At 42.8% G+C, this 25,576-nt stretch overlaps 1 protein-coding gene across 3 annotated transcripts in view; it reads right to left on the bottom strand.

The window, feature by feature from the left end:
* SETBP1 (SET binding protein 1) overlaps positions 1-25,576 on the bottom strand; it is a 273,582-nt gene that overhangs the window by 206,884 nt on the left and 41,122 nt on the right. For all 3 annotated transcript variants that reach the window (XM_065661718.1, XM_065661720.1, XM_065661719.1), the window contains exon 3: positions 15,639-15,722. In XM_065661718.1, coding sequence (XP_065517790.1) covers positions 15,639-15,722 — 84 coding nt within the window. The remainder of the gene's footprint in view (positions 1-15,638; positions 15,723-25,576) is intronic.

The raw sequence follows: 25,576 nt of genomic DNA, 5'->3' as shown, positions 1-25,576 counted from the left end.
GATAGGTTGAAAAACAAACACACATGGGTGCACACATGCACACATACACCTACCTTGCCCTCGAGTCAGTCCCTGGAATGTGTAATACAAGCACAGCAGCTGCCTATACCACTAATCTAAGGAAAAGGTCAAGGAAAGGTATGCATCCAGCATTTGCTTCGAAATACTGTTGGAGAATGGAAAATGTGGTGGGGCTTTTTCCTTTCTGTTTTCTTTCCCAACACTTCTATGTGGTCCTTTCACATTCATGCCACCAGGAGAAGCAAACAGGGCTGCCTCTGATGCTAAAAATCACCTACATGGTCCTGTGAACTGGGTTGGGTTTGGGGGTGCTTGTTAGCAGCCAAGAAGAAGGGAAGGTATGATTTGTTTTGGAGAGGGGGTTGCTTAAATATTAAGCAATGAAATGTAGTTACAGCTGCTACTCAGAAAGGATAGTGGTGATCCTGAATGATGAAGAGATGAACCTTTTGCTGTTTTGAGGTCAAAAGTAACCTAATAGAATCAGGTTATAAGGAAAAAAATAGAAACCTTATAATTTCATTCAGGGAAAAAATCTAGATTAGTTCTGTGCAAGGTAATCCTCTCTGCCTCACTCTTTGATGCAGCATTCATCAAAACCCAAGAATATTCTCTAAAGGTCACAACCCTCTAGCAAAAATGCTAGAATGTGGCTTTTCCCTTCTTCATTTCTTTATAAAAGTGGAAGGAAAATAGTAATCTTTATAATTCATGTATTGATAGCAAAATGTTTAACAGGAATTACTCTGTGAATTTGCCTCAAAAGGATTCCTTCTCCACCGCTATTATTTTTATTTTTTAGTAATAGATTATTTTTCTAATAGGATTAACATTACCCTCTTGGCTTCTGTGTAAATGGGTGAGTTCACCTTACCATAAGCTGTTTCAGCTGGAACAGAGAAAAGAGATTTCTTAAATTCTTGAAGGTTTTCTTTTTTTCTTTTTTAAGAAAAAGGTCTTCTGGTGGGTTATTCTTCCCATAAACAGAGACATTCATACTGGCATCCCTCATGACAGAAACATTCTCGATGAAGGCTGCCTCAGATCCAGCAGTTAAACTTCAAGGAGAAGGTCTTGAAACAACTTAATGGGCTACAAAGCTCTTGAATTTTTATATAAAAAAAAAAAAAATCATACTCAAGGCCCAGACCTGCAAAAACCTGCTCACCTGGGCTGGCCAGACCTGCCTCTCTCTTCCTTCATCATTTCTGAATGACAAATCTGTCCCCCTTCTTTTCACTCCTGTCCTATTGTTGGGGGTGATGCCTTTTCATGACCCAGCTCTACCAGCAAAAGGCTTCATTTCAGTTCTGAGCGAAATGGAGAAGAGTCCTTCAGGATGAAAGGTAAGATAAGAAAACAACTTATTCCATCAAGCTAAAGAGCATCACTTCCAGTGGAGGCAGGCCATTTGCATGCCATTTGGGTTCACCAGAAGAGATGCCCCTATTCTTCTCCTGTCTCTGCCTCCTGGTCTTGCCAGTGGGCATGGGGCTGGAAAGAAGAGCCTACATTACACTCCAAATGCATTACTGCTCCTTGCGCACTGCTATAGGCCATCAGAATAGACTTGACAGCACTTTGAAGTCTGTAAACTGATTCCTAGGTAACTGCTTAGAGTTTCTCCCCTCCCCATGCCCCAAACAGCTTTTCATTTGATGTTCTGGCACTGAGCTAATCTGAGAAAGGATCAGAAACTCGATGCTATTGACAGTAGTGACAGGAGTGTCTCAGTGTGACAGCTGATTGAGCCCGTCTCGCATTTCACTGACAAACTCAATTGCTTCAGTAAACCGAGTGAAAGCCAATACAGGCAGCTCCTCCTTGGATGCTTGGTGCATCCCCCACCTCAAGCCCTCCTGAGGGCCCCGGCCATTGCCACCTCTTGTAGGACCCAGATGAGAACCCTATCCCTGCGTGTGATGGAGAAATGGATCTGCAGGCCAAGTGGTCTTAGAGGGCAGCAAAACAGTGTTTACCCTGCTGATACAAAGCTTGGTTTATCTTATTTCTCCCCATTCACCATTTTTTTTTTCAGAGAAAAGGAAAATCAAGTTCCATCATAAATCCTTAGTGCAGCATTATGCTGTAACAACCATGCAGCATTGGAGATGCAAGAGTGTGGCGTCTGCATGGCATCCAAACCCAAGCAATGCCCATGTGGCAGCATGTGTTAGGGATAAGAAAAGGAAATACAAGTCTGTCTGTGCTGGCATTCCGGTGTAAATAAGCAATAAAATCCATCTGTGTGGAGCAAAATCTTAGAAAGGTAGAAAAGGTGGGAGAATCGGATCAAGCCAGTTGCAGATGGCAACCTTGTGTTTAACAGAGAGTAAGCAGGCAATTAAAGTTAGTAACTTAACAAGCTTTTTCCATGTATTATTTGTGAAGCAGAGGTGTTTGTGGCTCAGAGCAACCCAAAAACCAGCCAAAGCACCAGGCACAGGGAACCTGAATTTGTGCAGAAAACAGTGCTGGGAGATCGGCTACATGGTGAGGAACATATGCAGGCTACTGTTTGCAAATGGAAATCAAATGGGTTGCCATTACCAATAATGAAGTTTGAGGTTGGCATGGTTTCTGTCTCTCAGATTTCAGCATGGTTTATTTTTATAGAGGCAGCTTCCTCGTGCAAAGTGTTGGCAAACAGGCTGCTGGCAAGGAGGTGGGGAGCGGGGAGAATGGGGCTTCTTGGCAAGGACACAGGAGCCTTTCCCACCTGCTGGGATGGAGAAGCAAGCGGTGGAGATGGAGTTCCAGGAGAGAGAAGTGAAATTTCATAAGAGACAAATTGCCAAGCTATTAATCTTGTTGACGATAGGAGTAAGATAAGATGCAGGATCAGAGGAAGGAGAAAGTAAAAAGGTGTTGAGCAGGTATTAGGTACTGAGAGGGCAAGGGTTAAAGACAACAAGCTGAAAAATAGAGCTGTGCAAATAAAGAAATAGGCTTTCTGCTGCATGAAGTCATATGAATGAGTAACTAAAGACACCCCTACTAAATATATTCCCCCATCCCCAAATTCTTAGAGCACGTCAGGTTTTGCCTCCACTTACCCTACCCAGCAAACAGCTGAAGATACAAAAGCTACACTGTCCCACCTGCCTTAAGAGAAAACAAACATTACAACACCTCCTCCCAAGCATTATGCTCTGATGCCAGGATCAACACATTGATGGGCTGCCTGTCCCACTCCTCCCTCTGCTCCCTGGCAGCTCAACACCTCAGAGCTGTAGCATCCTAAGGGCTTCCCTCCATCCTGGCTCCATATGGACATGTGTGCTCCCAACAAAATGACCTCATCTGGACCAGATTGAGCCTTCCAAGTCAAAATAAATACAACACATTGAAACTGGCAGTGATTTTTAAAGGTTTAAGTTGAGTCCTTCTCAATTTTCATTCATCACTTTATACATTTTGTCTGCTACAAAATGGAAGCATTTTATATTCCCAGCTCCAATACATATTTTATGAACTTTCAGAAAAGCTGCCTCCTGTGCAGTTAATATTTTTGGTTCCAAAGTTAACTAGTTAAAATGTGTATTAGTAGATTAGCCATGAAAAAAGACAGGGAAAAAAAAAAAAAAAAAAGGAAGAGGCAGGTGGGAAACACTGGGGGGAGAAAAATAACAGCGATGTTGGGAATGGTTCTGCAGCCAAGACAGCAAACCTGGTGTTTTTAATGGGACCACCAAAGTGAGCAAGACCTTAAGCTCTTACGTGTGCTATGTTCACTACAGTGTAATTCAAAGTCCAGAGGGGAGTGAGAAAAAAGTAATAGTAGGGTTTAATAAGGTCTCAGCAGACAAGAGAAAGCACTGGGTTCTCATCAAAGTTCATTCCCAAACTGGCCGGCAGAATATCATGTGATCCCAAGTCCAGTTCAATCAATGTAGGAGCAGGGATACGGTGTTGCTGGAGCAAGCTGCGACTGCCTGGGCTTGCTAGAAGTCAACCATTGTTCATCAGCTACTCCAGAATATACTGTTATTGGATTTTTCTGGAGGTGGGTGACACCACCTCCTCTGCATACATTTCTGACTTCCAAACAAAACAAAAAAAAACAAAACAAACCCAACAAACCCCCAGATCTCTTCTGAAGCTGCTTAACAGAACAGCATGTGAGTTCGTGGTATCTTCTCCAAACAGCCTATAAGGAAGCCTTCCTTTATTTTAAGGCCATTAGTTAACGCAACCCCAGTCCTTTACGTGTTACGAATAGTTCAATTGGGTTGGCTGAGTCAGGTCTGAGGTTCATTTCCAGTTCAAAATTACAAATATTGCCATTGAGGGAATGTTATTTATGATGCTCTAGTTGCCAAGATAAGACAAACCAAGAAGTAATAAAGAGACCTTTAGAAGCTACTTAAAATAAGAGAAGCAGACGGGTGATACAACATAGCACTCTGGCAAAGCCAGGTGCTTAGATTACAGCTTTCGCCAGTCTAGCTGAAACACTCCTATCACCAAAAGCCTACAGTTAGGTTTAGCGATGGCATCTCCAAGAACAGAGCAATAGCCATGTCCAGGACTGGCTATATCAGCGTACTTTCTGGGATTACACTGGTTGTAACCTAGCCTCTAGGAAAGATGTGTAACAGCAGACAAGGGAGGAGGGGAACAAATGGGAGGGGGAGAAGACAGCAAAATCTGGTTCCCAACATGAAATATTTAAGCCATGAACTTCAGTGGGGATATGATCCTACCCTGCAGCATCAGGGTTTTTCTGCCACAAAATTAGAAAGAAGGACTTTTCCTGGTGTCACTGCAGGCCACAGAGGACAAATCCAAATGACAGGGCTTAAGTTATGAATATGGGGAATTAGAGATGAGAAGTAAAGCAGCTTATAATGACTCTCTCATCTGCTCTTTGGAATACAGGCTTCAGTATTGATTTTGAAATGCCCTGCCTTCATCCTAGCAGCTTCTTCAAAATGAAGCTCGAGAGTTTCTTTGCCTTGCAGCCTCTTCAGCATGATTTGATAACAATAAAAAGGGAATAGAAAAGCTGTTGCAGGCTGGTACTCATCAGGAATCATTCCTTTTTTTTCCTAAGTACAACCACTGACCTCTGGAGAGAATGCTGAAAGAGATACTTCAATTGACTTCTTTACAAAGATAGCTGTGGTTCAAATCAGAGCCCCCGTTCCTGACACTGTCAGTGGAGGGAAGCATGGAAGCCTCAACAACATGTCAGTTAGTCAGTCAGTCATCTGAAATCAAACCATAGGAGTGCCCTGCAAAAAGCTTGCAACAGCTCTAACCTTGCAACAGCAGGGAACACAGAGTTCATGGAAAGTGGCCATCTCCTTACCATCCTGTTTACCTATATACTCAGGCAGCCTCCAGACACTTATTCAAGTCTTAGCTCTATAGACAAAACAAGTATCCATATCCAAATGGGAATTTTCACACCACCTCATTATCACATGTTTTCCCATGCCTACAACGTGACAAGGTAAAAGACCAAGCAGCCACGGGTGTACTGAGAAGGACATAGGGTTGTGAAAGTTAATTTTATCCTCTTTTCTGACCTCAGCTTCAGGATAAGGTAATCACATCTCCCACTCAGTTGCAGAACATTTTGAGCTCTTTTTAAAGGGCTTGACATCAACTTCCAAAATAGTCACGATGGGCATCTTTGATAGGATAAAAGACAGGGCCACATCCCTCAATAGCTTTTCCCTGTTTGCACAGTCTCAGTGTTGTGCAGGTAGAGCCTAACTTGTTCCAACAATGGAGTGAAATAACTATTCTGTCAAATAACTCATATCCTTGAAGAGATAAGGTTAAGAAGGAAAACTAGGGTGAAATAACTTGGCTAAGTTTGTAGAACAGATCAGTGTTGGAGAATAAGAGCCAATTTCCCAGCCGCCTGCACTAATAGTCAGCTGCTAAACTGATCCTCCTGCCCTCCATAAACAAACTTCACTACCTGATGTGAAGGACAGTGAAGTTTCCTGTGGCTTTTAATTTTCCTCAGTGTATTTTTTCTCAACAAGAGAAAAGCCATTAATATTCAATCATTCCTGCCTGTAAGATGCAGTTGCTAAAATGGTTTTGCACTTAACAGCCTCCAGTTGTAGACTAAATTGATGACACTTAAAATGTGCCCATGAGCCATAGCAGAATGATCCCATTACAGAAGTGCCTTAGTAATGTTGTGTTAGTTAAGGTTATGTTGTCTGGTTTTGAGGGTTTATAACCCAGCTGTGAATATATTCTCCAGGCTGAACTGTTGCAGAGGGGATTTAGTCCTACAGGGAATCATATGGCTTTTTCTTTTATTTTTTTCCTACTTCAGATGTTTGTCTGCTTCTTTTCATGATACAACGAAAAAAAAAAAAGAATAAAACAACCCTCTTTCAGGATGCTAGTAGGATCCATGCTACATTTCAAGCCTGTATTAACCTACCTCAGGCAAGGCCTGCACCTCTCTAATATCCAAATACTCCCCAGTCTTTAAGATGAAGGACATCCATGCTGCTTTCACTGCTTTACAAAGAGAGCAGAGGTCTTGTGGGAATTAAATCACATGTCTGGTTGTGTATGAAACCTGTGGCAGACTGAGGTACTGAACCAGCGTTTCTGAAGGGTGAGCTGACTCCATAGACACTGAACTATTTCTTCCTCCACTTTCTATAAAGACTTTCAAACTATAGCTTGAATGATCTCTCCACTGCACAAGGGATTTTTTTTTTCTCTTCTACAAAGACCACTTTGGTTGCATTTTTATTTGACAGAGCTTTCAGAGTGTTTTTTTCCGGGAGGTGATGTTTTAAAAATTGATTTTGACGTATGTGAGGAAACTTTAAACTCAAGGTACACAGGTATCTGAGGTTGCTACTGTCTTTCACCAAATCAGACTTGTACGCACAAACAAGAAACTCAAAAAATGGGGCATAACAGAGAGTTGTCCTGGGTTCAGCAGTAGCAGCCATTTTTCCCCCTTCTTAGTAGCTGGTGCAGTGCTGTGGTTTTGACTTTTGGCCTGGGAACAGTTCTGATAACAGCAATGTTTTTAGTTACTGCTCAAATGTTTAGTCTGACCAAGGACTTTCTGACTCTCATGCTCTGCCAGGGAGGAGGGGAAGTCGGGAGGAAGCACAGACAAGGCACCTGACCCAAACTAGCCAAACAGGTATTCCATACCACAGCATGTCATGCCCAGGATGTAAACCGAGAGTTACCCAGAAGGGCTATTTCACTGCTTGGTCGGGCTGGGTATCAGCGAGTGGTGAGCAGTTCTATTCTCTTCCCTTGTTATTTCCCTTATCATTATTATTAGTGGTGGTAGCAGTAGTGGTTTGTGTTATACCTTAGTTACTGGACTGTTCTTACCTCAACCCATAGGAGTTATATTCTTTGGATTCTCCTCCCCATCCCTCCGGGATGTGGGGAGTGGGGAGGAAGGTGGGAGAGTGAGCAAGCAGGTTGCATGGGTCTGAGTTCCTGACTGCACTTAAATCACAAGAGTGAAAGGGTATAAGGAACAAAAGACGATATAGATGGAGTAACACAAAAATATTCTTATCAGCATGGTGAACTCAACAGCAGAAAAGACTCCTACAAGAAAATCAAGAAGAGTCATGGTCTGAGCTGCTGGGAAATTCAACTGAATGAATTTTCAATCAATAACTAATGTCATGACTGAGTATTTGCTGAATCCAGAACAACCATATCAGGTACAATTCTATACAGATGACCTGCTGAGGTTTAAGACCTGAATTTCATCTTGTCCTGACAATGACTTTGGTACAATGTGAGTAGAAGGAGGGTGCAAACTACCACCATTCTGCTTGGACAGCATTTTGCACCCATGCAGAGATAAGTGTGAAGTGCTCCACAGAGTTGCAAGCACAACACTCCAACCAATGAGCGAGTCCTTCTCTCCATCTGCCACCCTCCACAAAGCCTTCGCACTTTCCTTGCACCTCACAGCTCTCAGCAGTTCCAAGCAGGCCGTTCAGTTTGCATGAATCTCAGAGTAGATAAGATCTGTATTCATGTGGCACCTGTCATCAAAAAGGTGGCTGACTGATACTGACCCTGCCATTGTGTCTTCACACATTGGCATCTGCTAAAGAAAAATGAGAACAACAGAGTGGGAAAGAAAGAAAATGCAGCCAGAATGCCAGAGAGTGATGGGGCAAGATGGTCCTTACAACCAAATGGACAAGTCCAAATCTTCAGCTATGCCTTTTTCTTATTCATCTACATGTTTTCCCTGCCCTGGTTGAGTTTTGTCACAGCAGGTAAGCTGGTAACATGGAGGGCCTGAGACTGCTTGGAGCAGCTGAGCAGTGCAGCTTCTCTCTTCCAGTTCTTTCTCTCTTTGCCTGTGTAGACATATCAGTGAAAACAACAAAATAGTTACTAGTGCTCCCTGGGACTGCAGAGCCTGAAATGACATGAGACAGCATTTTCTTCGTCTGCTTTAGTTCTCTTTGCTTGTTTGCCTTTGAGGAGTATAAATGACCCTTTCAAAATCAGGATTTGAGGCTGACGATGACAATTGCCAACACTAATTTTTTCACATGTGAAGCACTTTCCATTCAGTGGGCTCTCAAATTGCTTTTCAAAACTGCCCAGCTTCCCTTTATCCACCACCAAAATGAACCTGCCTCAAAGTGGAACAAAGGACCCATCAATGCAAGGTGGCAATACACATACACATCAATTTAGGGCAGAAAGCGAAGAATAATGCACCCCACTGAAGGCACAGGGTCAAGTCCAGTTGGCAGAATACGTATCCTGAATGAAAGCCTGGACAAAACATCGTCACCAGGACTTGCATGCTCCAACTCAGGAGGGAAAGTGCCATGGGATCATCAGTCATTTGAAGAGGTCAGAGCCCTAAGTTTTACATCTCGAACAGGGGCAGGGCACTTTGTTAAAGCACGCATTTAGAACTGGCTCAAAAGAGAGGGGAAAAAAAAAAAAGGCAATATGCTGACTGCCATTTCTGAAGCCTTTCCTTTAAAAAAAAAGGATTTTTTTTTTTCTGCTTGTTTCCCCCCTCCTTTCCTGCAGAAAGGAAAGGCTCTATTGAACTTCAGTCCACACTGTGCTTCACTTTACAGGAAGCCCAACCCATTTGGAAGTTAATATGAACTGCAAGAGGAGTATACAAGGTGGGAAACTCTTGAAGTGAGTAGGAGACTATTCATAAAATGAGTGAGAAAAGGAAATAGGTGATTACAAAAGGTCGTTAGAAATGTCAGCTTACCAATGGCATTGTATGAAGGGAGGTGTAACCCACTGCAACACAAACCTATTACAGCTGAACTTGCAAAAGACACCCATAACCTCAACCTCTTTTGTTTGGAAGCTTACATTTAGGAAGTTTCTTTCATAACACTATGCCTCTAAAACTTACATAAATCCCAAGAATGGGCACTTACCCACCCAACTTCTATTTCACAGCTGCTTCAATCCTACACAACAGATGAATGAAACCAAAAAACTTTCCCAGCCACCAGGAATACAGATGCTTAGCACTAGATTCAGCAATTACCAAAGCACAACTGCTGTATGAAACTGGGAGGTCCAGGGAAAAGGCAGCTAGTGAGTTTCTCATTCGAATACCTCTTGTCCTCAACCAGATTCCATTGAGAGGAAGAGATTTCCAGGTTAAAAAATAAATAAATAAATAAAGTTTTCTGAGATGTAGAACATTTTTTTTCCCCTACAGCGCTACCAGCAGCAACAAAATTGTGGTGGGTGAATGGCAAATGAAAGGTGGTTCGCCTTGCTGAGGCCAACACTCATATCATGGGGTAAAAAACACTCAGAACCGGCAGCAGGAACAAGATGCAGATGTATTACACAAGTGAGTATTTCGGAAAGTAAAATTGATGGCACAAGAGTAATGGCAGAACCACAGCGTTTGCTTTTAATAGGTACCAGCGCTAAAAGGGATGTTTTTATCAGTGGTGCTATATGCATCTCAAATGACTGGATGATCTAGGACAGATTTCTATCTTCCCATGTTCCTTGTATGATCACCTAGCCTGCTTTATTCAACGAACAAGATATTTTTAAGGATGTTTTACTGCCCAGGCACCTTGGACATTTAACATCCTCTCTTTTTGTACTTTATTTGTTCTTCTAGCTTTTACAACCTGTATAGAATCCAATTATATTTTCCAGCAGAGATTCAAATTCTGCCATAAACTCAGAGCAGGAGACGGTGGACAGCATACCTTCACTCCCCCAGTTCTCTCCTCCTGCTTTCTTCCACCCACATACTTCCAAGTTACTCAACACTTCAGTTTATTTTTATTACTGTTATTTCTTTTAGCAGAGCGAAACATTAACCGTGGGGGTGAGAGCCAGACTCTCTCAGACGGAGTGCGGGAGCCTTTGCACTCCCTCATTTTGTGCTTCAGTGCATTTCTTGCTGACAAGTGGAAGAATGCAAGGGAGAGCCAGTGAAGCTAAGGCAGATTCTCTGAAACCCAGTCTCAGCTCCCTACTACACCCTCAACAGATATTACAGTGCTGGCTGCCAAAAGAACTTAGCACCGACACAGTTCAGGCCAGGCCAGTTAGCTATTTAAAGAGGATGGTTTATTTATATACTTTTCACCCTCCTTCCCTCTCCTCCAAACTCCTTCCCTTCCCTCCAAACTCCCCCTCTATTTTTTAAGACGGGAAATTACCAGTAGCCCTGAGCACATAAAATTTGACAGCGGTTTACCAGATAATTTGTACTGCTCCCTTTGTCTTTGCTGGTACTTTTATTCTTCAATAAATTCCTTCAACCATTAAACAGTGTTACTCCCACAACAGCTTTGGCAGAGATCAAAAGAGTGTGGCAGGTTTCCTCCAAATTTCAGCTGCTGTCTTCAAGGTACTGAAGAGCTAGATGGAGACAAAAGACGGTTTTCTTTCCTTTGCTCTCTTCCAAAGATTTCTTTTCCTTGATTTCCATACAGACAATGAAAACATTTTAAAAAGTAGTTAAGGTGGATTTGCGGGGGGGTGGGGGAGTGAGATGGGGGCTGGGGAGAACTGCTGCAATCCGGTACTTAACGTAATTGTGCTTTTGCTGAAATAATGATGACATCCATTGATAGCACTGCCTCACCTTCTTAAAAAGAACCTGTACTGCTAGGAAAAACAGAATAATTTTGAATTTATTAATTAAACTACTGTCTACTCTTAGCAGTATATATATGTACATATATATACATACAGAGCTGCAATCCCCTGTCCAATAACCTGGGGCGTGAAGCTGGACTCCTCACAGCTTTGCACATGAGGTGCAGTGCTAAATGCTTACCTCAACAACACAGTGTTTTTTTCCAAGAAATCCAGAAATACTCAAAGAGGTGGTTGGTTTGGGGTCTACTTGGTGCAACTGGAGTCCCAGACAGCTAAACTCATCTGCCATCTTGTCAGTTGTTAACACCTGCTACAACCACCAGAATAGACCTTAAAACCTGATCCTTGCAAGGAATGCACATTCATTATACTTATATATATCCTTATACTTGGATCTAACTAAGCTAAAAGGAAACAAAAAAGAAAATTAAGCAGACAAATAAAAAAGTTTCAGAGAGATTATTTCATCCCCAACACTGAACTCAACTTTTGGGAAGAGGCAAACTCTTTGGAGGACTCAGGGGGAAAAGAGGACACTCAGATGAGGCCGAAGAAGCCCACAGGGGAAGCTGCCTATTTCATTTCTGGGACGTGAACTATGCGTGTCTATTTTTAGTTTTGAACTGAGTTCCTCTGTCTCCTGCCAGAAGTCCTGAGCCCTGTGCTGGTGCAATGAGAGCAGTGGCCCAGCTATCCCTTAATAGCTATTACTTCTTAATAAAGAGCAACACTTAGGCAAGGGATGAGGTTACTGTCAGAGGGGTCATGATTAATAATGATTAATCTGATCCTTGCCAACATGAACTGGATCCACCATTCACTAAATTATTACTCTGCAGCATGGATACTGTTTCCAGAGAAGGCATACATTTGTCATATTAAAACAAAAAACAAAAACGTAGAAGGACAGCAGGATCTCACTTCCCAGTAACACTCGAGCTCACACAAACCGCCAGAAAAGTTAAGCAAAGAGAAAATGAAAAAAAGTCAAAGGACAAGATCAGTTAAACAATCATGAGCTGCCTACTGTTTGGGAGAAGCAACAGAAAACAAACAAAACTAAACCCTGAGAAGGCAGAGCTGCATGTGCTCAAAATATGGAGTACTCGGCTACTTCTGGTTCTCAACATTATGCATAGGTCTAATATGTACATTGTCCAAATGCACATTTTTTCCCCTGTTTTTAAATGACATTTTTCTTTCCTCAGAAAGTACACAAATTAAATTACTACCCAAGAACCATCTTTCCTGCTTTATGTTAATATACGACTTTGCACAAGGAAATCCTAGTCCAGGATTGCCCTCCTTATGCAACATTCACCTCAAACAATAAGCAACAGTATAATAATTTATAGGGATGCCTAAATTACTGGGAAACTAATAACCACTCTGAAGAGCATATAGGAACCTTACAATTACAGTAGGATGTTTGCGGTGCAGAGAGCTGGCTCTGGGCTTTGGAGCATGGATGAATTTCGTTCCCACAAAGCACACAGACATCTGGCAAATGATGCCAATGGCAACCAAGGACATGATGGGATTGCTGCCAAGAAGTAGCCTTTTCTGGGGACTCCTCGCAGTCATCCTGCTTCACCACCCCAAAGCTTCATCAAGAACATCCATGGAGGATGAGACACTAGTTCTTCACCTGTATTCTCTTCCAGGTTTTCAAAGCTTTAGGTGGATTTACATTACACTGCTTAACCTTTCACCTCATCACATAGGGTTTGATTTAGACTGGGAGGCCACACAACACAGGCCACCAGCCCCTCTCCTGCTCTGGTGCACATCCAACATAAAGGTTGGGTTCCTTGTGACTGTTGTGAAATCTCAGTCCCATGTGAGACTGTTTGGATGTCTGCCACCAATAGGGCTGGCGCCAGGATTTACACTCCAGTGACTTGTACCATGAAGAATACCATGTACATAGGTGACTTTGGATGCCAGGCTCAGGGGAGCAGATCTCAGGTGAAAGAGGTAAAGGTGCTTTCTCTTCTAGAGGCTTACTGGAGAAATGCCAGTAAATTAAATCCTCAGTAATGGGGTCATGACTTGGTCCAGCTGTGGATTTTCACTGGTGGGGCAGTGTGTCTAGGACTTTTTGCTAGTTTCCAAATTGACTTGAAATAATGGAAAAAAATTAAAATTCTTGGCAAAGCATCACCTTTCAGAAAAAAACATTCATCCAAAATGTAGCTGGTTAGTCTCAAAACTTTAAACAGCCAATGGTATAAACCCCACACACATGTATATTCATGAAAATGAAAACTAAGTTGCATTTTCATACAATTTTACAGAGGCATCACAGGAAAATGCAATGCAAGATGACAAGAAAAGAAGAAAAAGAGAAAGTCCCTAACAACAACAATGAAGGTAAATCTTTAAAATCTGAGACATGGTGCAGGATGAGGGGATAAAGCTCTGCAAATAAAATTAAATCCAGTGCAGTGTTTTTCCCCTTCACAAAGTGAAACAAGCTGTTCCTAAAATAATGCTTCCTTGGTTTTCTGGCAATTAGTGTCCTGAAGGATTAGCCTACAGTCGTCGGAAAGTGTTTGCCTTTCCCAGCCGATGTCACCATAGAAGTCTGTGTTTATCTACAAGGCCCAGGGGATAATTTATAAGCTGAGCTGAGGTCCTGCATTCACAGACAAATGTTCCGCATTGCCACCCACCCTCCTATACTAGTTTCCTCCCCATCAACCTCTTGTCGAAATACAGACAAAACCACGTCAGGGGCACAACAAATGAGCTTTACAGCCTATGGAATAAGCGCTTCCCCCATAGTTTGCCTGATACTACAAAAAAAGATTTACTGAGATGGTCAACACACCACAGATATCAAAAATTATACTTCAGAAAGGAACCAAACACAAAAAATAATTTATCACTGTGACAGAAAACATAAAAGAGAATGGGATGCTTTTTCACTCCAAAACCTGTTACCTACCCTATAATTAAACTATAGCAATCAATGAGTTTTAGGTCCCACATTCAGGGTTTGTTAAAGATAGTTTTTTGCAAAACCTCTCTGCAATCAGTATGTTCCAACGTAATTATTAATCTCTACTACAAGCAGTTTGGCATTTCTTTAGTCCTGCTATAAATCAAGAGTGATTCCACCAGAGTACATCAAAATACAAAAGACTAAAATTTGTGAAAGTGTCAATTTCTAAATTATTTTTTCCTGATGTGTTTGAACATCAACATGAGGAAATTAAGCTTGTATTTGAGAGAATGGGAAGCTATTCTTTAAATAAAAGTAATACAAATCCTTTTCTCCAGGGTGAACTGATAGGATAGCTGATAGTGAATTTGTCATTTTGAACATACTAATTAAAGAAAAAAAAACATTACTGAAAGAATCAATATTACAAAGCATTTATAAGTATGAACAACATTCCTCACAACAGAACCCACCGAAGGACAGATAGCAACAGATTAACAAAATGAGACTCTGAGATACTGTTATTTGCTAGGGTTGTTGAACATGCATGTTGGAAATGAAAAACATTTTTTCCTCCTGACAATTCATCTCTTTTTCCATCAGTAAATTATCAGGCATTCCTGGAGCTTTGTGGACATTGTTTGAATCCGCTCCACGCCTGTACATGGTCGCAGGTTGTTCACAAGGCACATTTGAGAGCAAAGGTATTTGATAATTGAAATCAACTGCTTCTCACTATCCCATTTTACATTAGATGAACCAATATTTACAAAATGTTTCTGCTCAAATGAACTTTTGTTTCATTTTTGGAGATAATGATCTCTGGATTTAAACTTTTCTTTAGATACCAAGCCAGAAGGCCATAATAACTGAAAACGTTGACAGGGACAAACTTGGCTGGTCTGAATGGCAGGAGGGAGGTAGGAAGAGGCCACCAGCTGCCTGTTGTTCAGAGTGCAGTCCACCTTGCTTGCAATTACGAGACCTTACAAGTGATCCCACTGACATCAATTTGACCAATTTTAGAATACAGGACTCTTCATTCCAAGTAATGAATATTGAATCCTGGCCATTGGTTTGTGAAAAAGTTTTTACATGTCTATCATAAGGAACCTCAATAAAGAATGTTCTTGTGATGGTGTCACTGCAGAACAAAGTCATGCGGCAAAAGGCTTGTTTCTCTGTAATTACTGCCCATCCAGGCAGCTACAGTGTGAGACCAAAGCTTCCATGCATTTAGCCAGCAAGGAAGTGCAGTATTCTTTAAGAAAGTCATTGCCTGGGATGCTTTTTTATAAAGAAACAGAATTCATGAATAAATAAACCAGACGGGAATAAGTCAGGCTAGGGCATTAACAGCTCCTTGTGCAATGAATCCTGATCTTGCTTGAGGGTTTCTTGACAAGTAACAAATACAAAAACATTAATGCTGTACCATTGCCAGCCATGCCAAGGACTCTTGTTTGTGTCCAGGAATGCTGATATAGAACAACACAGTTCGAATCAACCAGATGTTAACACATTCTTTTATTTCCACAAGTTAAGGTACATATTAACTGACCTGATCCAAGTCTTTCACTTGAGCATTTTTCCCTTTTCTGCAGCCACAACTCATAAGCAGTTTTGCATCTCCAATGACTTTTCCCTATAAGAAATAAGGCAAGAAAAATATTAGCACAATCTGAACCACTGAAGAACAAGAGGCTTGTATTTCTGACCAGAAGCAGGGGAAGAAAGGGCATTATGGAAGCCTGTGGACTCATCCTGCGTTGTTGGGAGATACTCTTCCACAGCATCATAGCTTCCAAACTGTCAAGAAGACTTCCCCAAAGCGCAGTAATCACAGCATCGAGGATGTCACGTAAGCAGGGACAGAAGGAAAGCAAGGCATGTAGAAAAACACAGTAAGAATACACACAAGCAATGCTGAAAAGGAACATCATTTTAATCAAATATCTTCATACACATACATGAACAGGAACAAGTCTATCATGCTTAGAGATTACAATTACCAAATAGGAGTGTCTTAAGATAAAGCTCATTTATCAGCATTTCTACCCACCCTCACCAAAGCTGGTGCTTGTGTGATTTTAATGTAGCTAGATTTAGTGAAATAAAGTCTACAGGTGTTAACTTGCCCTCATGATTACATATAATGAGGTCCATATAACCATTGACAATTCTTTGCCAGGAATCCAATAGCCCACCCTCACCCAACACTGCTGGTGCAGACCCTGCAACATCAATAACATGCTAGGACCAACAGAAAATTACGAAGAAACAGGGTCCCCTCACTCTCCTTTTACCTACAACCAACAGTTTGGAAAACTGAGCCTAAACACCTTCTTTTGGTTGACAACCCATCAGATTGACTGTTAGCAGCAAGGCCCTTTAAGTTAATATGGTTCTTTTCCTGGGGATTATGAGAGTCGCTTTGGCTCTTCTACAAAGCCTTTCTGGAGCATATCAGACCTGGACGTCTTCATAAATCACCATGGCAGAAAGGGGCTGGGATTCCAGGTTTGGTCAAAATGCCCCTTGAGCTCAAACGGTAGCACAGCCAAATGAGTCCCCACAAACCCATCACAATTACTTGTTTTCCTATAGACATACACAAAGACATTGCCTTTTTTCAGGCTTTTGCTGTTCACAGCTGAAGAATAAACGCTCTCAGCATCTGCTCGGCAACAGAGTGAGAATCTGCGTGCATGCACCCACAAAGAGTCATGAGATTTCAGCTGGATGAATTTATATAGAAAAGGAGACCTTAACACTAAAGCAGTTAATGAGTTTCGCAAAGTGGAAGTGCTCTGCCCTAAATGATCAGGAAGGGAAAAGGCAGGATTAAAAGGGATTGCAGCTATTGCTCAATGTCAGGGCACAGTGGAGAGATGACCCTTGGTGACAGGAATTACAAAGAGGTAGATAAACTTCTGGTCACCTCAGAAGTGCCTGCAACCTGCCAGGTGTGGTGAGGTCTCTTATGTCGTGACCCCAGCATCTTACAAGTCCCAGCAAGGTCAGATAATGTGCAAAAATTGTCTTTTCTCTGCTTTTCGAAAGAAATCCCGAGTAGAAAAAGATACTGAAAAGTCTGTGCCTACACCTGATGCCTAACCAAAACTCTCAGTGGGCTGCTGACTGTAGCCTGTCAAACTTCAAGGTTTTCAGAGGACTACTTCCAACTGGTATCCTCTACCTGTGACTCCCATCTACCAAAGGTACTTTGCTCTTGCCCCATTACTGCAGTCTTAGTCTGTAATCTCTTAAACCCAAAAAAACATTTCCCAAAAAGAAGCAATTAAAGTAAAATTTAAGGCAATAGTGTTAAATTATTATGGTAGAGATATGAAATTGAGGCACGGGGAGATACTTGTCTGCCTAAAAAAAGAAGACTTTAGCTAGACACAATATAGGACATGAAACAAATTAGAGATACAAAAGGAGCTTAGAAAGACACACACATTTCCTAACAGGCAGCTGTTGGACAGCTGAGATACCTTATGGTACCTATAGCAACAACATACACCTGTGTTTAGGAAAGTGTTTCCATGCATGACTTACTGATGGTCAAATTGTCCCAGTATTCACTGTAAAGTCCTTCTGTTGAAAAAGATACTCCAGCCCTTTTTACACCACAAACCAAAGTAAAACTACCATTTTAAAGCCCTTCTCTGCCTTATGATATTCTGTCATGCAACTTGAGGTCATGGCAAACCATGGCCATGTTCTCTTGTCTGGCTGGAAATATCACCAGCAGAAAAAAATGGCAATATCCTGCCTATAACCACCTGGGAAATCAAGAACAGAGGGGAATATGAACCCAAAACTTGGTAATTTTAAATTTTTCCCTGACAAGACACGAATGCAGGGGCTTTTCCGTTTCCTGAAAAAGCAAGTGAAAGCAATGCACTGGATGAATAGCCCCCCACATCCTTTTCCATCTGCAGATGCACCTCTACTAATACTCATTGCTTGAATTAGTTACTACCTCCACCCTTTTTTAGGAAAGTTTATTATGAGCAGAGGCTTAATTTAGGGATAGGTGTCTAACATTAGGCAGCTAAGTTGAAAGGCAAGGCAAAAAAAGCATATGGACAACATTTGCAGCCAGTCGCAACTCCGTTCAAGAGCAGATGGAGGCCTTGTCATTCAGGGGTTTCCTTGCATACACCAAGCAGTTCAGTGGGGATAGGGAAAGGGGCTTCTGTTTGGATGCTTGTCTGGAACCAGATTAGAAGAAAGCACGCTTTTCTGCAGCACACGCCTTGTGTTACATTAAACATGCATATGCAACTTCAGCTTTTATTCAGCAGTCTGAAACAGAGCCCTCCAGGGTGCTAAGGGTCAGTGAGTTTTTGTTTGTTTATCTGCATGTTATTTTACAGTTTCTAGTGCCCAAGGAGTTTGATAAGAAATTAAAACACCTCGCTCAATCTACTTTGCTGTAGTTATTGCCTCCTAATACATCTGTCCCTCCTCCATCCAGCAGTGCTTGATGCTTACAGAGGAGGGATAGCAGAACACTGCAAAGAGAGGAGCTTCATATCACTGCGTACTTTAGGTGTTTGGTCTTAATTTACAGAGCACAATTCCATGTTTTGTGGCATTTTAATGAAAGGATTTAGAAGTACAGTGATCTTCAGAGCTCATAGATGTATTGCTACTAAATGATCTGCTGCCTGCTCTCAATACAATGCTCTAGTTTAGAAGCAGCTATGCACAGGGATTTTCAATGGAGGGGTTCGCTTTGCATTCTGCTGGCTCCCACCCATCATCACACATTCCCCTTCCCAAACGCAAAGAGCAAGAAGGCATCTTAGTGAGCACTGAAGAGGAAAGCACATATGTTCCATTTTCCCACCACTTACAGGGAGTCTCAGTGGCCTTACCCTCCTCCTTGCACCACGGGCTCCAGAAGTTGACCAAAGCTTGCATAAAAAAGAAGAAAAATAAAAATAGTAACAGGCTTAATTATCTCAGCTGCATGGGTGACGGGAGCTGATCACTTGCCAGTTTTCACAGCCTGTGGATGAGAAACACCAAACTGCGTTACCCAGAAGTCAAATGAGGGCCAGCCTCAACTAGCTTCACACCAGCAGCTCCAGGGGGACGCCAGGGGCACACACAAATTGGAGGCTGCAGAGAGCCCCAGCACTGCTGGGCTGCCCAGAGAAGTCCCAGACGGAGCTGCCAGCCCTGCTTAAAGGAGTCAGCCATGACGCACATGGCACCGTCAGGCCTCTGTGGAGCTGCCAGGCTCTGTGCTCGAGAGGAGCTTGCTGGGATTCACCAGAGGATCCCGTCTTCCTCTCACTTTCCGAAGGCTGTGGCTGGGAACATCAGCTGGAGAGGTGGGCACAGAGCCATGCACCTTGCATCCACTTGCAGTTTCAGCAGGGCTCTGACCTGCTAGGTTCCAGTTTTGAGCAACAGCCACTGAAAATACTGGTCTCACCCTCAAGGAGCTGGCACAACACATCTCCACTTGGCCCCTGGAAAGTCTCATTGGCCAGCCCTGGCTGTGGCTTTTAGTTCTTCCATCTCTCCTGCCTTGCAATACCCACAAAGTATCTCCCACCAACAGATGAAAATATGAGGTGCAGAAAGCATAGCTGAGCCTTGGCCCATGACAACCTGGGGAAAAGCACACATCTTCCAGCATGGCCTTTCCACGGCTTTTATCAGCAGTGCAGCTGCTGAAGCAGCCTGGCTCTTCACAGAGCTCTTCCTGAAAGAGCTTTGTGAAGCTGAGCTGAGCAGCCCTTTGCAACCTCTTTCCTCTTCTTCCTCTCCTGTCTTATGCCACCAAAACAGCTCTCCAGCATGATACCCTCATAAACACAGAGACTGTGCCTCCTAAGGAAGTGACAACAGTGCAGGGAGGCAATGCCATCCTTCTCTAACTCCTTCTCCATCCACCCATATACCCTAACATTTCAAAGATTGGAGAGCACATTTGCAGCCACATCCCCAACATCCTGCACAAGGCAGGCCGCTGTCCTGCCACTGTGCTTAAGAGTTATTTTTAACTAAAATCATTACTGTTTTTCACTATGGGCTACTTAGTAACATGCCAAGAAGAACATGGTGGGTTTATGTGGGATTTTTTTCCCTAGGGCAGTACTTCAGCTTATCGCCAAGAAGAAAACATGCGTATAGCACTGCAACAGTGAACCCTAAAAGAAGTCTCATGGGTGCCTAAATGATATTGGGAAGAATAGCTTATAATCACAGAAGCATAGAATAGTTAGGGTTGGAAACGACCTTAGGATCATCTAGTTCCAAACCCCCTGCCATGGGCAGGGCCATCTCACACTAAACCATCTCACCCAAGGCTCTGTCCAGCCTGGCCTTGAACACTGACAGGGATGGAGCATTCACAACCTCCTTGAGCAACCCATTCCAGTGCCTCACCAACCTCACAGTAAAGAACTTCTTCCTTATATCCAATCTGAACTTCCCCTAGTTAAGTTTGAACCCATTACCCCTTGTCCTGTCACTACAGTCCCTAATGAATAGTCCAGCCCCCTTCAGATACTGGAAGGCTGCTATGAGGTTTCCACGCAGCCTTCTCTTCTCCAGGCTGAAGAGCCCCAACTTTCTCAGCCTGTCTTCATATGGGAGGTGCTCCAGTCCCCTGATCATCCTTGCGGCCCTCCTCTGGACTTGTTCCAACAGTTCCATGTCCTTTTTATGTTCAGGACACCAGAACTGCACACAATACTCCAGGTGAGGTCTCATGAGAGCGGAGCAGAGGGGCAGGATCACCTCCTTCAACCTCCTGGTCACGCTCCTTTTGATGCACGATACAGTTGGCTTTCTGGGCTGTGAGCGCACGTTGCCAGCTCATGTTCATTTTCTCATTGATCAACACCCAGAAGTCCCTTCTCCGCAGGGCTGCTCTTATTCAGCGTTTATGGGTTTTAGCTGTTCTGTCAGGGTGATCTACGTGTCTTAAAGAACTGGTGCCCAAGTGCCTACAGTCTACCACTGTAGTGGGAGAGGAAAAGGGGGGAAATAAAGGCAAACTAGAACTGAATCCAAGGTGGAGGCAAGCGGCAGTACAACAGACAGCTGGTGTCTGGGTGGTGGTAAATCACCCTGAAATGAGCCTCTTCCCTCAGCTCAATGAGGCCTAAACAACAAAGGAAGGCACAGCTTGCAGCCGGACAGCCTGCTAGCCAACCACAGACACACATGACAGCTTCATTCAGGAGCCCGGAGTCAATACAAAAGCTTCGAAATCAATCCGACATCCTGCGACCTCAAACAATGCGCCAAATCTTCTCAGAATTGGAGCCCCAAATGAGGGGGAGCAGCATTCAAGGGAGATCAAACCACAGGGCTGGCATTGAAAGGGACTAAAAAGGAGAAGAATGTTCCCAGTTTATTAATGGCGAGGTCTGGCCGGCTGCATCCCAGCCACCATAGGTTACGTTCATTAAAGGGCAGTGCTTTGCACGTATTATGCAGAGGGCTCGGAGAGTATGTGTGTGTGTGTGTGCGCGCAAGCGTGCCCCTCGCTTGCTAGAGATCAGGATGTGCCTTTCTGCTTAGCACTGTTGTCTCCATCAGAAATTCCTCCTGTGTGAACTGCAAATGGGGTTTTTTCCCACTTATGCAACTGTATGGGCAGAGACGCGCACACGTTCTCACACATACACACGCTATCTCTCATCCCTGAGCTTGAAAAGCATAAAGGAATTCAGACAGGCTCTTTACAAGGAAAAAAAAATAATAATAAAAAAAAAAGCCCCATGTTTCACAGCCCCTTCCCTCCTGGCCATACTCTCAGCTCACACACATACACAATCTATTACAAAAGCATGAAGCATTCTGCAATTGCTGCTGCTGCTGGTGGAGCTGATTGCTCCATAAACCTTTGCCTGCTCCTGTGTGTCATAAAGGACCTGGTCCATGGCACAACAAACCAACAAAGAGGAGAAATAGAAAATGAAGTTCTTCAGTTCCAGGAGCAGCCCCCTCCGGGTAGGATTGTCCCTTCTGGGGTAGTTTCACCTGCAGCATCTGTCTTGCAGCACCACACACAAACGGCACCCTTTCCCCTACAGCAACAAAAAGGCCAAGAAAATCCTTTTCATCAACTTCCCTTTGAAGGCAGGTGGAGAAGTAGAATATAGACACACACACACACAAAAGATAAATACCATTTGCAAGAGTACTGTTTGGATTTGCCTGTCCTAATTATCCTCTTTTCAGCTGCCACATGTTTGAAAGAGTCAGACCTTGCAAGTTTTCACCTCCTCAGCTGCACAGCCCAATATGGAGTGCTTGCTAGAGGAGGTCAGACATGAAAAACTCTTCCTTTTTGTGCTGAAATGGGAGTAGATGAAGTGAAAAGGCTGGTTTTTCCAAAGCTGTCTGCAGATTCTGATGCAGTTTCCACGCATTTTCACTGAAGATGTGTCAAAGTCCAATCACTTTTGCCTTTCATACATTCAGAACAGACATGCCTGTGGGAGCTAGTGACCTCTTTCAAATTCGGAGAAACTTAGGTTCACAGAGAGTGAAAACAATAAATGTTCCTTCGGATGCAGCAATTCCAGCATATTTTATTCACAAAAGTTGGGGAAATTTAGGTTAAAGCTCCATGAAAAGTTTTTCTGCTATTCACCCTTTATTTCATTATACTACACTATTGTTGCCACGACTCTGGAGTCCTTAGAGACCATGAGCATGATCCCTACCTCCTCCTCTGAGAAGACAACTCTATTTTTACCTAGTGATAATGTTGTACAGATGCCAGAGGGCAACTGGGCAAAGACAAGTATAGCAGATTCAACAAGATTTTTCTCCAGCACAAGATAGAATGGAAGATCAACTCTATATGAAAGACAAGATAAGGTGATAAATGAACCCCAGGCAAGATGACAGGAGAAGTTTCCACCTGGTTTATCATCAGCAGAGCAAAAAGCTTCTCAATTAGCATTTGTAGGAAGAGGAAAGCTACAGCTAGGCTGGGTGAGTGCCCAAGTATGTGATAGATGAGAGGCAGGAAATGATAGTGGGCTGCAACAATACCTAGCACTGCAGACAAAAGAGAGTCTGCAGGCATCAGACAGAGCAAGATTCAAGGTTAAGTTTATCAGGAGAATAATAAGGTTTAAAACCTTTATTTTAAAATAAATTTAACTTCACAGTGATGTAGCATTTACTGCTTAGGATATCCATTGATACCAAAAGTACGTTTTCAAATTCAGAAAAACTGTTGCCTCGGGTTTTTTTTTGTTTTGTTTTGTTTTTTTTTTGCTTGCTTGCCTGCTTTAAACTCTGCTATTTGAATAATTTAATAATCTATCTTAAATATTTCACCAATAAATCACAAGCCTGTGTTTCCATTTCATGTTAAAACTAATCAGTGAAGAAATGCCTGAGCTGGAAGTTAAAATTCTGCTCCATCAAGCCAGTGATGCATAATCACTTCTCCATAGACTTTCTGGTGAAGAAAAACTTCTCTGAAGAATTAATGTCATATAAAAAGTTCTTTGTGCAATCATACAGCACAACTGCAGGTCAGGATCTGCATCCTGCCAACAGGGCTAGAGATTTCCAGAGCTAATTGGTTTGCACAGTTTTCCCATCCTGACAAACACAAGCATGGAGCTCAGCTGAATCCCAACCACAGGCATGTCAAGCCAGAGCCCCACTTAGCCAATCAGGGTTCTGAATATATTCACGGCGCTCCGAATGGTCCACATGGGTGATGATTGTGTTGCAATTTCATGTTTATCCCACCAAAAAGGAGCAAGTAGGAAAATATTTGGGTATTGTTGGCCAAAAAGAGAGATTTTTAAAAATGCCTCTTGGGTGAAGGAGGTGACAGCCAGAACCAAGGAACCCCAAATCTCTTTGAGCATCAGTGGGAATAAAACTTCTCAAGTTCCTAAATTGTTTACACACTTTTAACTACATTTTGTTAAAGTTCTGATGCAAAATAAACACACTTATAAAAACTAAGAAAAGTACACCTACTCCTTCTCACTGCATCCCAAAGTCCCAGTTCATCAAAATGATGCCAGGAATCCTCACTTATATATAATTTAGTGTGATTAACTTTAATTTTGTTCTTAAATCAATAGGGCACATTCAAGGCAAGACCCTTTCTGGTCTCAGTCAGCAAAATCCAAAATGCATGAATGATGTGAATGAACAGCAAGAAGTTGACAGCTAACATACTGAATCCAAAAAGCAAAACATAAGAGAGAAAAATGAATGCCAAAAGGAAACGGGACTAATCGTAAACTACACTACTGCTACACAGCCTTTCATTTTGTGTCAATTTTTTGCTTAGTTTTGTAACAAAGTTTAAAAAGTCATGCCTTCTTAATCAAAGAAGTCTACAGTGAATGATCTCCCATTGACACCTATAGAAAAGTATGAGCAAAATATACACAGTCACATGCACAGATAAAAATCTAGGGCAGCATGATTCCTCGTCTGCAGCTGGGCAAACACCTCCTCATCCCAGCTTCTAAGACTGGCTGGAGCTTGCCTAGGGGAGGGTGGACAAGATGGAAATCGGAGGCATGTCGTCCTCCTCCTTGTTCTAGGACAGACATCTCCATCTTTCCTCCCCGTGTGCAGCTGGCAAGACTTCCTGCACAAACTGTCACGGAAACAGCTAATTTACTGTTTTGTGTTAGGAATGCAGCCAGGGCTTCGGTCCCCTGCACACCCTAACTCTCTTATATGGGCTGCTCCATCCCCAGAAAGGTCTCCCTTCCTCTTGCCCTTCCCCTCCAACACATACTCTTCATCCTTTTCTGCTTTTGTAACTTATCTCCCTGCAAGCTACTTCCCAACAGGAGTCAAAATTAGACAGGCTGCCCATATGCCATGGCTCACTTGTTGTCTGCTCCCCTCACTGCCATCTGGCCTATTTGCTCAGCCAAAGGGAAAAAAAGAAAAAATAGGGAAAAAAAAAGAAGAAAAAATAAAGAGAGCGACAGAGAGAAAGGAGGGGGGGCAAAAGAAGAAAGATAAAGCCAGACACAATGAGGACAAGGAGGGAGGTGATGATGCTGTCTCTAGCATCTGCTCCTTGGCCAGACTCCCAGATAGATCAGTAATGGAGAACCAGTGACAATTAACCCAAACACAGTCCTGTTTATTTAACCTGCTCAGAAAGATCAGGTCAGGTGCTGCTCCCCTGGCAAGGAGGCACCACGCTCCAGCAAGGAGTTTGCCTCTGAGAAATCTCAAGCCAGAGAAGGCAAAGTGAGATCCTCTGCTCCTGGAACTGGGCTGGAGAAATAAAACCCAGATTCTTCAGTGTATGACAACTGTGCTGCTGGTCTTTAGTTTTCATTAACTTTCCAAATCACTTCTGTTTTTATATAACACAGGCAGAAGATCAAGGAAAAACGTAGAGGTAGTTGCAGAAAAGAAAGAAACCAGAAGAGAAAACCCAAATGAACACAAAATACTGCATTATTTCCACACTGCTTCTCTGAACACATGAAAGTTTTGCAAGTT

This window comes from Lathamus discolor, chromosome Z (genome assembly GCF_037157495.1).
Source record: "Lathamus discolor isolate bLatDis1 chromosome Z, bLatDis1.hap1, whole genome shotgun sequence".
In the NCBI taxonomy this organism is placed as follows: Eukaryota; Metazoa; Chordata; class Aves; order Psittaciformes; family Psittacidae; genus Lathamus; species Lathamus discolor.
The sequence above is the reverse complement of the archived record's forward strand: the minus strand, read 5'-3'. Positions and strand labels throughout refer to the sequence as shown.